General features: G+C 34.8%; 1 protein-coding gene across 2 annotated transcripts in view; it reads left to right on the forward strand.

The window, feature by feature from the left end:
- Window positions 1-17,352, forward strand: part of arhgap9 (Rho GTPase activating protein 9) — a 44,242-nt gene that overhangs the window by 25,793 nt on the left and 1,097 nt on the right. The window contains exons 6-20 of one of the 2 annotated variants that reach the window (XM_079432691.1): window positions 496-552; window positions 2,924-3,088; window positions 3,841-3,903; window positions 4,139-4,200; window positions 5,159-5,246; window positions 5,332-5,427; window positions 5,730-5,828; window positions 7,075-7,192; window positions 7,277-7,396; window positions 8,486-8,584; window positions 9,494-9,571; window positions 10,940-10,993; window positions 12,289-12,420; window positions 12,500-12,605; window positions 16,275-17,352. The exon at window positions 16,275-17,352 is cut by the window's right edge and continues 1,097 nt beyond it. In XM_079432691.1, coding sequence (XP_079288817.1) covers window positions 496-552; window positions 2,924-3,088; window positions 3,841-3,903; window positions 4,139-4,200; window positions 5,159-5,246; window positions 5,332-5,427; window positions 5,730-5,828; window positions 7,075-7,192; window positions 7,277-7,396; window positions 8,486-8,584; window positions 9,494-9,571; window positions 10,940-10,993; window positions 12,289-12,420; window positions 12,500-12,605; window positions 16,275-16,467 — 1,530 coding nt within the window. In that variant the 3' untranslated portion in view covers window positions 16,468-17,352. The remainder of the gene's footprint in view (window positions 1-495; window positions 553-2,923; window positions 3,089-3,840; window positions 3,904-4,138; window positions 4,201-5,158; window positions 5,247-5,331; window positions 5,428-5,729; window positions 5,829-7,074; window positions 7,193-7,276; window positions 7,397-8,485; window positions 8,585-9,493; window positions 9,572-10,939; window positions 10,994-12,288; window positions 12,421-12,499; window positions 12,606-16,274) is intronic. The other variant, XM_079432692.1, reaches the window with a different exon arrangement.

A 17,352-nucleotide genomic window follows, 5' to 3' on the forward strand; every position in this document is an offset into this window, starting at 1 on the left:
AATACAGAGCATCTTCCTCCTGTGAAGAGGAAGTTGAGCTGGCAGTGAGCTGATCTGGATCTGACTCTGATCAGATGAGCGTGTGGTTTTCTGAAGAGACGCTGGATTAAACGCGGCTCTCGCTGGATTACAGGAGATCTGCGGCTCTGTAAGTCAGCCTGATGCTTTTCATCTCCAAAGAGGAACAAACGCAGAGTTTCACATCTGATATTCACACAGATTTGCACTGTCATGTTTAACGTGCTCTCATTAGGAAGAAAGGCACAAAGGCGTTTATTCCTCTGATTGTTTGAAAGAGAGTCTCAGTGTGTTTTGAACTGATATCGAGGGCTTTGGTGAACCGTTTTGCGTCCCACTTCTTGTCTTGATGAAAGCAAAGATAGATGAGTTTCCAGTTTTTCTGCTCTTCTCAAACGGTCGGTTTCAGTCTGACTGTTTCTTCCGTTGACTGTCGACTGAACTTTCTCAAATCAAACCGTTTACCTTCTCTTTCAGCTCTCACCTGACCTCTCCTACATTACCCATGATACCAATGGCTGGCAGCTGAGTCAGGTGAGATCATCTATCTGTCTATCTGTCTGTCTGTCTGTCTGTCTGTCTGTCTGTCTGTCTATCTATCTATCTATCTATCTATCTATCTATCTATCTATCTATCTATCTATCTATCTATCTATCTATCTATCTGTCTGTCTGTCTGTCTGTCTGTCTGTCTGTCTGTCTGTCTGTCTGTCTGTCTATCTATCTATCTATCTATCTATCTATCTATCTATCTATCTATCTATCTATCTATCTATCTATCTATCTATCTATCTATCTATCTATCTGTCTGTCTGTCTGTCTGTCTGTCTGTCTATCTATCTATCTATCTATCTATCTATCTATCTATCCGTCTATCTATCCATCCATCCATCCATCCATCTATCTATTGTTCTAACTATCTTTTTTTAGAAACATGTGTTGATAATGATCTTTTATAAAGGTATCACCTTTGGTTTTGGAGGTTATCCTAACTCCGGATTTTCCTTTGATTATATCCCTGTTTTCATTAACCAGCTGGCCAAGAAATAACAGCTGTTCTTGAATCCAGTTTGGTTTTCTTTTATGTTTTCATGTCTTACTCTCAGCCGTGATTATTCTACTTTTAAACATTTATTTTAATATGGCAATTCAATATTTCTATGAATGTATCTCTGACAGAGACCCGTATCAGCCAATCACTGTGTGCATAGTTAGTAAGCATGCTGACATCATCCATAGCAACGCGGTAAACCCCGCCCCTTTACTCTGAGTTTACTCTGCTCTCTATTCCTCAATAAAAGTTTGTCTCAGCAGGTTTATGAATAGGTTTTAAGAGAAACCTCTTAGCAAAAAAACTTTTACTGCTATTTAGGAGAACTCCTGGTGGTGAGATAAAATGTTTTGTGAATACAGGCCCAGAACTTATTGTTTTCGAAAAAAAAAAATTATTCATTCCAGAATTGAGCCAAAGCAATTGAGAAAAACTGTAATGTTTTTTTCTGTATTTTCCTAAAATGTCTTTTCTCCTTTTTTTTTTTTTTTGTTGGTAAATTCATGTTCCATTTTCACTTATCTATCTATCTATCTATCTATCTATCTATCTATCTATCTATCTATCTATCTATCTATCTATCTATCTATCTATCTATCTATCTATCTATCTATCTATCTATCTATCTATCTATCTATCTATCTATCTATCTATCTGTCTGTCTATCTATCTATCTATCTATCTATCTATCTATCTATCTATCTATCTATCTATCTATCTATCTATCTATCTGTCTATCTATCTATCTATCTATCTATCTATCTATCTATCTATCTATCTATCTATCTATCTATCTATCTATCTATCTATCTATCTATCTATCTATCTATCTATCGATCTATCTATATACAGTGGGGCAAATAAGTATTTGATACACTGCTGATTTTTCAAGTTTTCCCACTTACAAAGAATGGAGAGATCTGTAATGTTCATCGTAGGTACACCTCAACTGTGAGAGACAGAATATACAAAAAAAATCCTGTATCTATCTATCCGTCTGTCTGTCTGTTTCTTTTGTTTTTCTGTGTTTTTTCTTGCTTTTTCTCTCTTTTTTTATTTAATTTTTTTAATTGAACCTTTTTTTAATTCATGTCCCCATTTCACTTAATTCTGCCATTTTCCTGGTAAAATAAAAACGTTTCTTTTACAAACACAATGTTTGCATTAACAATGTATTTAAATGTATTTATTAAAACAAAGTCATTTTTTATAATTTTAAGCACTTTTACATTTATTCCAAATTTCTATGATTTTATTTCTTATTTAAAAAAATAATAATAGTTTACTATTTATTAAAGCCAAGTATTAATCTGAGTAATTTAGTGTTTTTAAGCATTTTTACATTTATTCTAAACTATTAACTTTAAGAATGTGGTAACTATGATCAGATTTGGTGTATATTTTTAGTTTGTGCTGTTTATTTTAATAGCCCTCTTCCATCTACTGCAGACCATCAGACCTTTAAGTTTGACGTTTATTTACTTTTCTGTTTAGCAATACTGAGACTGAATTACTAGCAGATCATTGAAGTCATTTAATGTTTGATGAAATGTAAAAGCAAGGATGCATTGCTTCTGTCTCTGCGTTTCCTCGTGTCTGTGCTCTTGTTTTTGGGCTGTGAGCGTGTGATCCCGGCCTAATCCGCAGCATATGGAGGAACCGGGGTTCAGTCTGTCTGTTAAGCTGCTTTTGAGCGCTGCCGCTGTAACTGAGTCTGCTAATTGAGTTGAGTGGTTGGAGGATAAACAAATTAAACCCAACATTATTGAGATGAAGTGAGGCGGATGTAATGCGACTGGACTGAGTCTAATGTGATTGAATTGAGTGAAGCTAACCTGATATCATCCCGTGCAGAGCATGCAGCACACAGCGTCGTCTGAAGCGTTTAGCTCCGCCTCCGGTGTGTTAGGCGACGCCCATCGCAGAAACTTCGCCTTATCAGGGGGCGTGGCACACGTCAGCCACTCCTACTCTATGTTCCTGCCCTCACAGACACAGAGAGCTTCTGCAAACGGCAAGGTGAGAGGAACTGCATTTCAGGACTTTCACACGCATACACATGCATCTATTCCCATTCATCTCAATGCCAGCCGCTCACCTGCTGAAGTATGAGACCTGTGTGCCATCTGTGCTTGAGTCACCTGTCAGTCACTTGCTGTAAAAGGCAGCAGACAGATTAAAATAAAAATAAACATATATATATAAATATAAATAATTATAATGAATAAAAATAAAAATATGTAAAAAATATATTTTTGTAAATAAATGTAAAACAATTTTTTATTTAATTTAATTCTAAATGAAATAATAAATAAAATAAATAATAAGTAAACATTTTTTACATTTATCTCAAAATATTAACTATAAGTATGTGGTAACAATTTTCAGATTTTGTGTATTTTTTATATGTGCTGTTTTTTTTTTATGGCCAGTTTCTATTCAGACAGACGTTTATCAAGTGTCATGATGATCACAGAAAAAAATAAATAAACAAATAAATCCTTTTCATATTTTCCGTTCCAAAAATATTAATCCACTTCTGAAACATCTATTATGATATCATGAAGTATTTGTGATTTTTATGCATGCATACAATGGTTATTTAAAGAGACAGCAGCATAGAAGAAAGGTGTAATGTAACAGAGGATGAGAAAAGGGTCATGAGAAACTAAATTATGATGAACATTATAACATATGGGACAACATTTGACACAGTATTACTGCAGATTATGTCATCTTGATCATATTTTTATATTTCATCTGGTCTACAGTCAGATTACGGGCTGGTGGTGGAACCTCCTTCATCTGACAGCTCACCAGAAGGAGTCACACCGGTGAGAAACACACAAACACACACAAAGCTAACATGCATGCATGGGTCAAAGACGAACCCAGATCATGCTAGACCAGCACTAAACCAGCATAGACCATAGGATAATTAATTTTTAAACCGTTTAATCCAAACTAATTCTGATGTAATTCTAAACATGTTTACACCAAGAACTGAACACAAACACACTCATGACACACACACACACACACACACACTGACCGATTGTGTCATGACAGGAACTGGAGAAGGCCGGTCTGCTCAACAAAACCAAGATAGCAGAAGGAGGCAGGAAACTGAGGTGAGCTTATCTACACACACACACACACACACACACACACCTTGAGCTAAAACATGCAAACACACGCCAGACCTAGAGTCACTTCAGATGGATCGAGATTACAGGCAGAATTTGGCTTGAGTTGCACAAAAGCTGCTTCTTAATCTGCGTTTTTGTCTTGTTTTCCAGTTAAAAATGTCTCAGCATCCTTCAAACAAGAGCAGAGGTTCTTGAGAAGCAAAATTGCACAAGATATTATGAATTCTGTTTCAAAGTGTTTTTTTTTTCTGCCAGCTCGGCAAATTGTTTCTTTTTTTTCTCTGTGTTTTAAGCAAAAAAAGCGTAGTGAGGTTTAGGATGGTTAACATTAACCAGTCAGATATGGTTAAATATGATACTGTATGGTAAACTATGAGTGGTTCAGTGGATAGATGTGTATTTTTTGATTTACTAATATTTTTGAGCCATTTAGGCAGCAGACAGGGAATTAAAATTAAAATTATAAAATGTTTTTAAAAGATTAAAAAAATATTAAAAAGATCAAATTTAATTTAATTATTATTTAAACTTAAGTATTTATTTAAATTTAAATATTTATAAATAAATATTACAATAATAAATATATAATAAATTATTTATGTTTACATTTATTACAAAATATGAACTATAATAATTTTAAGATTTTGTATATATTTTATTTGTGCAGTTTTTTAGTAGCCCACATCTATTCTAAACCATTAAGTTTGTCAGATGTCCCAGAAATATTTAATAAATATATAAATACATATTTTTGAGCCATTTTTGCAACTATTTGTATCGTAAAAAGCGCTATACAAATAAACTTGAATTGAATTTACAGTAGATAAAAATAAAGGACAATAAATAAATGGTCATGCTCCTAAATGGAGTCTCTCTGTACAGTTTTCTCAAGTTCTCAACGTAGCTGGAGCAAAAGTGCTGTCTTTTGTGTCATTTTCAGGAAAAACTGGAACCCGTCATGGGTGGTGCTGGTGGGGAACAGTCTCGTCTTCTTCAAAGACCCCAAAAGCCAGAATCCTGACAGCTGGGTGAGACTAACAGGGAATATCACAGGGTCAATGCAGTGTGCTTTAAAAGTGAAATATTTGTGAGTATGTGTGTGTTTGCATGCAGAAACCGGGGAACAGCTGTCCGGAGAGCAGCGTGGATCTGAGAGGAGCTCAGCTTCAGTGGGCCAACGACCTGTCCAGCAGGAAAAACGTCTTCAAGGTGAGAACCAGACAGAGGAATGAGATTTTATACTAAAGGAGAATGTCTCAAGCTCTGCTCAGGTTTGTAAGACACTAAAATATGCAATCAAATATCAACAGTTGTCCATTTTATTTCCCGAAAGGAGCATCTGTGAAAGTAAATGTAATTAGTGTTTGTGTGTTTCTGTTTGGGCTGTTAACAGAGTGACATTTAATATTTAGTTCCTCAGGAACTTCCTCTGTTATAAATTTAAATTGTGATAAAATGCTGAACGGAACAAAACTTCTTATGTGTGTGTGTGTGTGTGTGTGTGTGTGTAGCTGAGGACGATTACGGGAAATGAGTTCTTGCTGCAGTCGGAGACAGAATCGCTCATCAGAGAATGGTACAGAACCATCCAGAATGTTATCGACAGACTGGTGAGGCTGACACACACACACACACACACACACACACACACACACACACACACACACACACACACACACAGACACAGACACACACACATACACACGCGCACACACACACACACACACACACACACACAGACACAGACACACACACATACACACGCGCACACACACACACACACACACACACATACAGAAAAGTTTGGAGTTGGTAAAAAAAATGTTTTGGAATATTTTTGTAAGAAGTCTCTTCTGCTCACTAAAGCTGCATTTATTTGATCAAAAAATGCATCAAAAATAGTTAAATATTATTACAGTTTAAAACAGCTGTTTTCTGTGTGAATATGTGTTAAACTGTAATTTATTTCTGTGATCTGCAGCTGTATTTCCAGCATCATTACTCCAGTCTTCAGTGTCACATGATCTTCAGAAATCATTCTAATATACTGATTTACTGCTCAAGAAACATTTATTATTATTATCAATGTTGAACACAGTTGTGCTGCTCAATATTTTTTTGGAAACCATGATAGGATTCACAGATGAATCGAATTTAGAAAAGAACAGCATTTATTTAAATAGAAATCTTTTGTAACATTATAAACCTTTTTGGGGAAAGTTACTTTTTAAAAGTAATGCATTTCAAATTGCGTTACTCCCTAAAACTTGTTACTTTTTATGGAAAGTAATACGTTACGTTACTTTTGCGATGCTTTTTCTGGATGGCCTCATTTTTCTCTCTTCAGAAACAAAAACAAAGAGTTATGTTTATGTAAAGTCATTTTTGCTTAGTATGGTTAAATCGGATCATTGAATGTCAGCAGTAAGTTAATAAAATACATAAAGGATACTTGTGTTATGATGTTTAATTATTGCAGGCTTGCGGTTTTGTATTTGACTGTTTTTATTCATTCTGAGGAATTCTGAATCTGTTTTTGAGTAAATGCATGTTGATATTTAGTCTAGAAGTACAGTAAGATCATGTTCACACACAACGCCTCTGCATTTACTCCTGATTTCTCTCAACATGGCAACACCTGAGCTGTCAGTCAATACATGAGAACAAAGTAAATGGCGTTACTTTTTTGAAAAAGTAACTCAGATATTTTCTTGCAAATTACAAAGTAGTGCATTACTTTACTAGTTATGTAACTTGTAATGCGTTACCCCCAACACTGATTCTAAACATCTTCACTTTTGATCAATTGAATGCATCCTTGATGAATAAAAGTGTTTATTTCTGTTGATGTTGTAGGATAAAGAGAATCCTCTAGATAATGTGCTGCTGTATTCTCTGAGGAGAGCTGGATCAGTCGAGATGTTGGATCACAGCGGAGACGAAGACGAGAATCGCGGTGGAAATAAGACTTCATGTAAGCTTCAACATCTGTGTTTCGTACCGTCCTGGACCCAGTGTTGTGTTGTTAGGCGGATATTTTCACATATGTTCTCCGCAGTGCCTCGTTCCACGTCTAACCTGGAGAACTCGGAGCACAAGCGAGTGAAGAGCCGCCTGAAGAAGCTGATTCTCCGCAGGCCTCCGCTGCAGACGCTGCAGGAGAAAGGACTCATTAAAGGTCAGCCGTCTTTACCATAATAAACCAATAAAGGCCCGTTCATACCTAGAACAATAACTATAAAGATAGAGTTTTAAAAGTTGTTGAGTGCCACAGCTATAATGAGAACGGCACGGAGGAACAAATCAAGCTCAAGCTCCTTCTGAGACAGACAACAAAGTCATTACACTTATTTTTATAATTATCGTTCTTGGTCTTAAAAGATACTACTGTATCACAAACTACTGTAAATCACTCTCATTATCTGTTGCTGTTTACATCTTCACATCACAGATGCCACGTTATTATTTTAGATTCAATGCAACTGCAGTCTCTTTATTTTTACCCTGTTTGTTGCTGAAATTAAATGATTTTATTTACAATTACCATGAATTATTGGCTATGAATGTTATTTGTAATCATACTGATAACTACAAACACTGATATTGTGAAATATTATTACAATCTAAAAAAGCTGTTTTCTATGTGAATATATTGTAAAATGTAATTTATTGCTGTGATCGAAGCTGAATTTTCAGCATCATTACTCCAAGTAAAGTAATATTTATGCAGAAAGCACGAAATACTACCATTCAAATGTGTGTGTTTGGAAAAATGTTTGTTTTTAACAGTTAGTGCTTAAAAATAAATTGAATGCTTTTATTCAGCAAATGTGCATCTATTTGATCAAAAGTGAGAGTAAAGACCTTTATAATGTAGCAAAACATTTCTATTTCAAATAAATGCTGTTCTTTTCAAAAAGTTTCAGAAAAGTTTCCACAAAATATTAAGCAGCAAAAAGAAGAACCATTATTAATAACTAAGCACCAATAATAATTGAGCATCATGTGATACTGAATGATGCTGAAAATTCAGCTTTGCATTACAGAAATAAATTACATTTTACAATATATTCACGTAGAAAACAATTATTTTGAATTTCATAATATTATTGTTTTTACTGTATTTTTGATCAAATAAATGCAGCCTTGATGAGCAGAAGAGACTTCTTTAAAAACATTGAACTGGATTTCCATTCAAAATGAGCTGGAATGTGAAGTGCTTTGCTCCTGTTGGCTCTGAGCTGTTCCTCTGTGTTTCTGATCTCAGATCAGGTGTTCGGCTGTGGGCTGGAGCTGCTGTGTGAGCGAGAGAAAAGCGCCGTTCCTCAGTTCGTCAGAAAATGCACCGACGCCGTGGAGAGGAGAGGTGCGATCAATCACAAACACTTCAGGTTTTTTTCTCCATTCTGTCTCTGATGGAGTTTTGGTTCCTTGCCGCTGTCGCCTCTGGCTTGCTCAGTTGGGGACGCTTCATTTCCAGTGATATCATCGACCTGATTGCAAAGACACTATTTAAACTTATTGACCCATTATTTTCCTTTTTTGATATTGTGCAGTTGCTTTGACACAATTTGCATTGTAAAAAGCGCTATATAAATAAAGGTGACTTGACTGACTTGACTTCAGCGGGACAATATCCTAAGAAAGGAGGACATTTTACAATTTTTTTCTACTGCTTACACACATTTTCAAAACTTTGCTTTTTTTTTTTTCAAAACTTTACACACAAATCCAAGAATCGCACACAAAATGCAAAATGTCTCACATCTCTTGCAAAATGAAGCATTGCATTCAAAATATCACAAACACGTCTCAAAAGCAAAGCACCTTCACCATAATATGAATTCCTGTTATATGTGTGTTACATAGAGAACTGTGTTGTGTTTTGCAAAAAGTGTTTTATGAAATTGAAAACTGAATCAAAGGCTGAGAATTAGTGTCTGGTTTTGCAGATTTTGTGTGTGTTTCTACTGTTTGAGTGTTAGGTTTCAGAAATTGTGCGACAAGTAAAAATTTTGTGTAAGCAGCTGAAAAAAACTGTAAATTATTAAATGCTTTGTGTTGAATGAAACATGATCGCAAGTGATTATGATGCTGGATTTGAGAGTGAATCAGAATGAAATTGGTCTGATTGATTCATTAGCAAACTGTTCTGAATCAAAAAAAAAAAAAATTGTATTCTTATCTGCTAATCCGAACAACCCGTCTTGGTTAAAAATGTGTGTAATGTGTCTATTCCTGAGAATAATTCATCTGTGTGTGTGTGTTTATTCAGGTTTGGAGACTGATGGGATTTACAGAGTCAGCGGGAATCTGGCCGTCATTCAGAAACTGCGCTTTGCTGTCAATCATGGTGAGAAAGAATCAAAACCACATCAATATCATACCAATAACCATCATGATATGAGGATCTGTCATTCATTGCAATTAAAAGCAACATGAAATCAAAACCGAATGCATGTCCTGGTTTCACTGTGAATAATTCACTGTAATTATCAGCAATATATGGGGCATAAATACATTTCAAACACAGTTTTATTAAACCAATATTGTTATTTTTAACAATAAACATGACATACATACAGTAATCAAAATTATTTAATGATGATTTGAAAAATGCAAGAGTTGATTTTAATTTGGGACCAAATTGTTGGTTTTTAGTTACTCATTAATGCACATTTCCTATCAAATTAATATAAAAAAATCTTTGGTAACATGGTTGAATATTTCTCCCATCATGCTGTAGAAAAGCCCAAATTATGTCACTTCCTCTTATGTTACAATTTTAAGGAATTGTACATTTTATGTAACTGAGGAAAAATGTTGTACTAGAGTAAATTGATGATTAATTCATTTATTGATCAGATGAGGTGCAGAAGTGATGTACTGTAAGATCAGGAGGTCATACGTATTTTTTTGCTATAAGATCTCTTATATGTTTTTCCATTACTCAAATCATCAAAATAATTTAACCAATTTCAACTTCATTTAAGTTATACAAGATTCAACTCAATTTTCAGTCAAAAGTCAGTTTAATATAATTTAAGTAATGAACTGAACAGCCAATTTGATTATACTTAAGGCAGCAGCTGAATTTAAGTTTTTAAAGAGGTCATATGACGATGCTAAAAATAATATTATGTGTATTTGGTGTAATGCAATGCGTTTTAAGGTTAAAAAACACACATTATTTTCCACATACCGTACATTATTATTGTAAGCTCATCATTCTGAAAAGCATGGTGTGCTCTGATTGGCCAGCTATCCAGTGCACTGTGATTGGCCGAAAACCTCAAGTGTGTGATAGAAATGTTACCATATTTGGAAACACTCAGCATCTCCACGGCAACGAATACAAGTTCCGCCTTCTTTCTTTGCGTAAACATTTGTGTGGTGTTATGCCAATCTTCCCACACAGTGATGTAGACATGTGGCTGTGTTTAGGAAGGAGTGGACGAGTCTTAACTTTTATAAAGAATATCGCTTTGGGTTTGAGACTTTAGTCTGTGCAACCTTACGGATAGCCATTAACAGCTTGTAACACTCCAAAGAGAAAGGCAAACATGAAATCACATTGTATGACCTCTTTAAGTAGAAGTAGGTGGAAGTTAGTGTGTGTGTGTGTTTGTGTGTGTGTGTGTGTGTGTGTGTGTGTGTGTGTGTGTGTGTGTGTTGTGTGTGTGTGAGGTCACACGTGTGTAACTCCTGTTGGTTCTTTCAGAGCGAGCCGTGACCACAGACGGACGCTATCTCTTCCCTGAGGGTTTAGTTCAAGGTTTGTCTCTTATAAAGAGGAAGGGGCTCTTTTACTCTGATCTTACAGCGCTTTACCCTCCAAACGTCTCGCTGCTGCTTTCTGACTGAGAGTGTCCTACTGCTCTTCGCTCCATGTTTAATGCAGCAAATCTGTGGCCGGTTTGACCGAGGGGTTATGGCTTTGAATCACAGAAATGTTTTAATAAACAAACATTACATGCTCAGTACAAGTCTGTGACATGCTGGTTCATCTGCTGTGATTTAATTTTTTTAACTTACTTTAATCTATGGTACTCCTATCTTCTGTAAATTAAAAATGCCAAGATGTTTCCAGAACTGAATTCTCTTACTGATTTACTGATTAAGATTAAGAAAAAGGATATTAATTTTTTATATTCATAATATTTTTACTAACATCCTCTTGTGTTTATTATTATCTAAAACCAAAAAAAAAAGAAAAACAATTGTTAATTGAATTGTTACTTTTTTTTAATTATTGTAATACTAAAACTGAAAAAAATTAAATAATTAAAGCTATACAGGCATTTAAATTTTTTTTATAAAAATGGCAAAAAATACAACTTACTAAAACTTAGTAAAACTAAATGAAAACAAAATATATAAAAATAAAAACTAATTTAAAATATAAAACTATAATAGTATATTAATGATAGTAAAATAACACTGATTTCTACTCCGTAAAATATTTCAAAGCTTGGCATAACTAAAAAAGTGTATATTATTAATTATAAAAAGGCCATTAATTAAGGTAAAATGATAGAAGGTAGTATTTAGGTTCTAACAGCGACTAAGAGCATAAACACAGATACACAGAATTGTATTCATTTATGTTTATTTATTATAAATAAACATATTATTTATTATAATGTAATGTATGTCACAGCATTAAGTCTTCCCAGGAGAACTTGCACTAAAGCTTCCATTTCTTCTTCCAAAAAAAATAATGAATTAATATCTATTGAAATAATATCTATAAATATCTTGATTTGATTTTTGACATTTTTCTAATTTTTTTTGTCTGATTTTTAAGTCATCTTGAGTCAAAACTATATTCAAATCAGCATTATGTCACAGACAAAGTTGCATTGAACCTTCAAAATTTGTTACAGAATTGAGGTGTGTAAGAGAAACTTTAATCAAATGATCTCTGATGATTTGCTGCTTCACCTTTTTCTTGACCTTTGACCTTCTACTTCTGCAGAGCTTGTGCTGCTGCCTGATGCCTAAAAACACGCAGCATCTCTGTGCGCCACACAGCGTTTCTCACTCTCATGTCCTCTGTTTCTCCTGCAGAGCGTCTGGATCTGGACGACCCGCAGTGGGAGGACATTCACGTCATCACCGGAGCGCTCAAGCTGTTCTTCAGAGAGCTGCCCGAGCCGCTCGTCCCGTACGGATTCTTCCACGATATCATCGAGAGCGTCAGTGAGTGACGACGAGAACGATAAAGAGATGCATGATTAATGATTCATTAGAAATGATTCAGTGCCTTTGTGTCCTGTAGAACTATCCAGTTACCTGGAGAAGGTGGACAGACTGAAGCTGCTGGTCATCAGCATGCCTCCACCCAACCAACACACCTTAAGACACATGATCCGCCACCTCAGACGGTACACACACACACACACACACACACACACATGTGAATTAATATGTGTCCCTGCAGCACAAAAGCAGTCATGAGTAACACAGGTATATTTGTAGCAATAGACAACAATACATAGTATGGATCAAAATTATACATTTCTCTTTTATGCCAAAAATCATTAGGATATTAAATAAAGATCATGTAAATTTCCTACTGTAAATATATCAAAACTTCATTATTGATTAGTAATATGCATTGATAAGAACTTCATTTGAGCAACTTTAAAGGAGATTTTCTCAATATTTAGATTTTTTTGCTCCCTCAGATTCCAGATTTTCTAATAGTTGTATCTCAGACAAATATTGTGCTATAATAACGAACCAGACATCAATGGAGAGATTATTTATCCAGCTTTCAGATGATGCATACATCTCAATTTCATAAAATTGACCCTTATGACTGGTTTTATGGTCCAGGGTCACTTATACATGTCAGAATATTTTCATTAAGTCTTAATGTGTTTGAATCAGTTAAATTCTCCTCAAATACTCAAGTAATTTTTGTCTTGTTTTTCTGTGTGTGTGTGTATATAAATATACACACACACAGGGTACAACGGGGCTAAAGGTGCCTTTAATATTATTTTCCTCTAAAGCAGTAGATGCACAAAAACGTGTCGTGGCACTTTCCAAAACCTCCGCTTTTCAAGATGCAGGTGTATATTTATCTGATCTTTGACGCGATCGCGTGCAGCAGCGCAACATTTATTCTGTGCTTACCTGATCTAATATTTGATGTTTTTTAAAATGTTTAGATTTAAGTAGCAAATGAGAATCACTAAAATTATTGAATATATTTTGAAACAAAGGTCTTAACGATTTTCAGTTTTAAGCAAAAACTTACATAATTTAGATACATTTTTCACTTAAGTCATTTTGCTTTGCAAGTAAATGTATCTTAATTTAAGAAAGTTTAGATATTTGTGCTGGAAAACAAGACAAAAATACAAAAAAAAATATTTTGGAGTTTGGTAGAGGTGTAGAGAATCACATCATCTATCAACATCATCCACTAACTTGGGATTTTAATCATAAGTAGATTGCACGTTAATGAAAACACCTGCTTGTTTGTAGAATCTGTTTTTAGTGTGCAGTTCAGCGCTTCAAAACTAATTAAGTGAATCATTTGCAAAGCAGTTGATTAATTTGATTCAAACCTTCAAAAAGCCTGCTAGTCACAGCCACAAAGTACTTCTACATTTGCAACTCTTGTTTTTAACCTCAAAGAAAAAAGAAAAGAAAAAAAGCTGCTTGCTTTTAAGTGCTCTACTCTTTGAGTCATAATGACTCTCACCCTAACCAATCACGCTCTGATTGGAGCGCTCTAGTCTCCGCCCACTTGTCCTCCACCAATGAGAACACAGGATTGATCTCAGTTGATCTGGATGAGGAGGTTTGAAGTCCCAGATCACATCGGAGAAACACTTCTCTCTTTATTTATGTCTTTCTGTAGTATGAGCTAATAAAATGATTTCCCATCTCCTCTGGGCTCATGTTTTGTGTAGATATAGTTGGTTGGTTGGACTAGAAAGCAGTGAAACTTTGCTGTTTGTGATGAAATCCAGATCTCAGAAAGTGTTATGATTGAGACACCAGAGGGAGCTGTGTGTCTTCATTACAAACACACTGAGATCACTCAACAAATAGATAGCGTACATGCTTGTTTTCTACCTTTTGTTGTCCTCAGTGTTTAGTCTTAAGTACAAGCCTCCCCGCAGTCATTCACAACCACAAAATACTTTCTTTCATTTTCAACAAAACAATTAAAGTAATAGCAGCTGTTTCTTATAAACCTGGATCTATGCCATAATACAGACAGAAAATACAACACGCAATTTAATTATGCTCTAAATAAGGCGTTTTATAGTTTGATATCAGAGAAAGTACTTTTAGCCAGAAAACAAAACACTTCCAATGAAACATCAAGAACCATGAATAGCCACAAATAATGCTTGCTTGTTTGTTTTTTTCCTCTGTGGTTAGCTTTGAGTGTCAAAGCAGTGAATCATTTGATTTAATTAGTCAAAAATCCTCTTTTCAGTCATGGTTATTCACAACCACAACTTAATACTTTGTCTTCACTTTTCAACTTTAGACACAAAAGGTTCTTGGTCAGAAAAAAGATGACACATGAGATCTCTTTAGTATCTCACTTGTTTGTTTGAGATTAAATGGAGTCTTTTGCTGAGATGTTACTCCATTTATCTCACATCTAGAGTTTGAGATCTGCAATCAAGCGTCTCAATATGAACTCAAAGATTTCTCATCCAATGATCTGAGCTGCTCCACAGTCATTTTATACGTTATGCATTTAGCAGATGCTTTTATTCAGAGTGACCTGAAGTCATTTGAAAGCAATTCGTCAAAGAGCCGATAATATTCTTAATATAAACAAAGCCAGGTTTATTAGACAACTTTAAAAAAGTTTAAGGACCATTGAAAATTATTTTACAAAACAAAGCGTACTGACAGTCGTTTTCAGTGCTAAAAACAAGAACGTTAGCCAACAACATTTATATCTAGATAAGTCTAGAGACACAAGATGATCAGCTACATCAGCAGGATAGTTAATTAACTATATGATGACTGATTAATTGACTATTAACACCTGCATGAGTCTTACAAACCAACTCCATCATAAAAAAATTAATAAAATATAAAATAAATAAAGTAATAATAATACTTTTCTAGGTGATGAAACGTGCGCTTTTTCTTTTCTTTGTGCACAGTCACATTTTGTTCATTACTTTCAATGTGAATCTGAAGTAAAATCATTTTCAATGATTTATCATTTTATGGTTGTCCTTGACTTTTCTTTTTGTTTCCTTCCTTTTTTTTGGTGTGCAGATTTCTTTCTTTCTTTTCTTTTTTAAAAATGAGTTTCATGACTGAATCTATGCACCCACTAAACATGTTTCATATATAAACTGGAGCAGAACTTGTTCACGTTATTGAACAGCTACCCGACTAACAGGGGATGTTTTCAGAACATTCTGCCAGGGTTCTGAACAAACGTTCTTCTGGTCATGTTAAAAGAACATTCATTCAAAGTTACCTGGTCTTTCATTTACTAATGTTCTCAAAACATTGATCATGGAATGTTTTATTTCTGAAACATTTAAAAAAATGTACATCTAAGGTTTTTAAATGTAACTTGTTTCAGAATGTTCAGAGAACATTTGAATGTAACATTCCCAGAATGTTTGCAACATTATGAAATGGAATGCTTTTAAAACATTAAAAACAACATTTAAAAAACTGGACATCTTGAATGTTCAGAGAAAATAAAAAAAAAGGGAATGTTATTAAAATATATATTTTTGTCAGTTGTGTAGTTTATGAAATAAGCTAGATCTGTAGGCCTACTCTTCATGACTAGTGACTCATTTCTGACTGATTTTTATTGAGGAGAAACATCTAAGCTGAACTAAACAAAGTTAGAGAACATGAAGATCTTCTGTGGTTTAGTATCTCTGGAGGAAGTAACCCACAGGAAGCTCTTCTTTTCTCTTGTACTTTCCTTTTTTAACGTGGAAGTTTTGAGCAGCTGCTGGATCAGTGGTTCGGTGGAAACGCCGTTTTAAGCCAAACTTCTCATACAGTGACATTAACCCTTTGCTGTGTCTCTTCAGGGTGATGGAGCGCTCCGACAGCAACCGCATGACCACACAGAACATCGGTATCGTGTTCGGCCCCACGCTGATGCGTCCGGAGAACGAGAGCGGAAACATGGCCATCAACATGGTGTATCAGAACCAGGCCATCGAGCTGCTGCTGAGCGAATACCAGCAGATCTTCGGAGCCGAGCAGACGGGATCTAACTAAAACAATCCCAGACTGCACTGGGACACCAGGACGAGTCTGGAGACTCAGATCTGCATCATTACTCCACAAACCCACTGTAGATATGAGAGGCGTTTATGAATGAGTGGATCTCATGAGAACACGACCAGGTCACATTTCAGCTCAGATGTCTGAAATAATGATAATAAAAAGAAATTATATTTTGCATAAAGAACATTTATTTTTAGGCTCATTAAGATAACATAATAATATTACTTTGTTAATTAAACACATTTTCACCATAAATTCTCAAAGCATCCAGACATTTTATTTTTATTTTATTATAAGTTCTAAAAAATGTATATATTTTGCATGAAAAAAATTAACTCTTAAGATTAAGATATGATTTTAAACCCATTTTTGCTATAAATGTTCAAAGCGTCCAGTCATTTGACTTTATTACAGTTTTACTCGATTGCTAAAAACACAATTCACCATTTTCTCACAACCATAAACACAATCTCAAAACTACACATCAACTTGTGCAAACTTCAAACTTGCGGGTCAAAGTCAAACATTAACATCTTCTCTTTTGACAGAATCTTATCTTTGGCCTCAGATGACACACAAACCTGTCAAATACACAGACTATTTTCCTGACTAGAGAACACTAGTGAGATCAGTTCAAACCTCCTTTTGGGAAACAGGAAGCATCTTGCTATTTAATGTCTGTTACAGACTGCAGCATAAATAGAGCGGTGCAGATACAGTAAAATTCACCAATAAAATTTAAGAAGAGTTTACTTTCATTACACTTCTGTAAAGTTATCTAACAGTAGATGAATAGCACTAGAAGAGAAAAGTACAAAAACCAAACAACAGAATATAACACATTGGAATATACTGTCAGTTACTGTACAGCCATAA

This window comes from Barbus barbus (genome assembly GCF_936440315.1).
Source record: "Barbus barbus genome assembly, chromosome: 13".
NCBI lineage: Eukaryota > Metazoa > Chordata > Actinopteri > Cypriniformes > Cyprinidae > Barbus > Barbus barbus.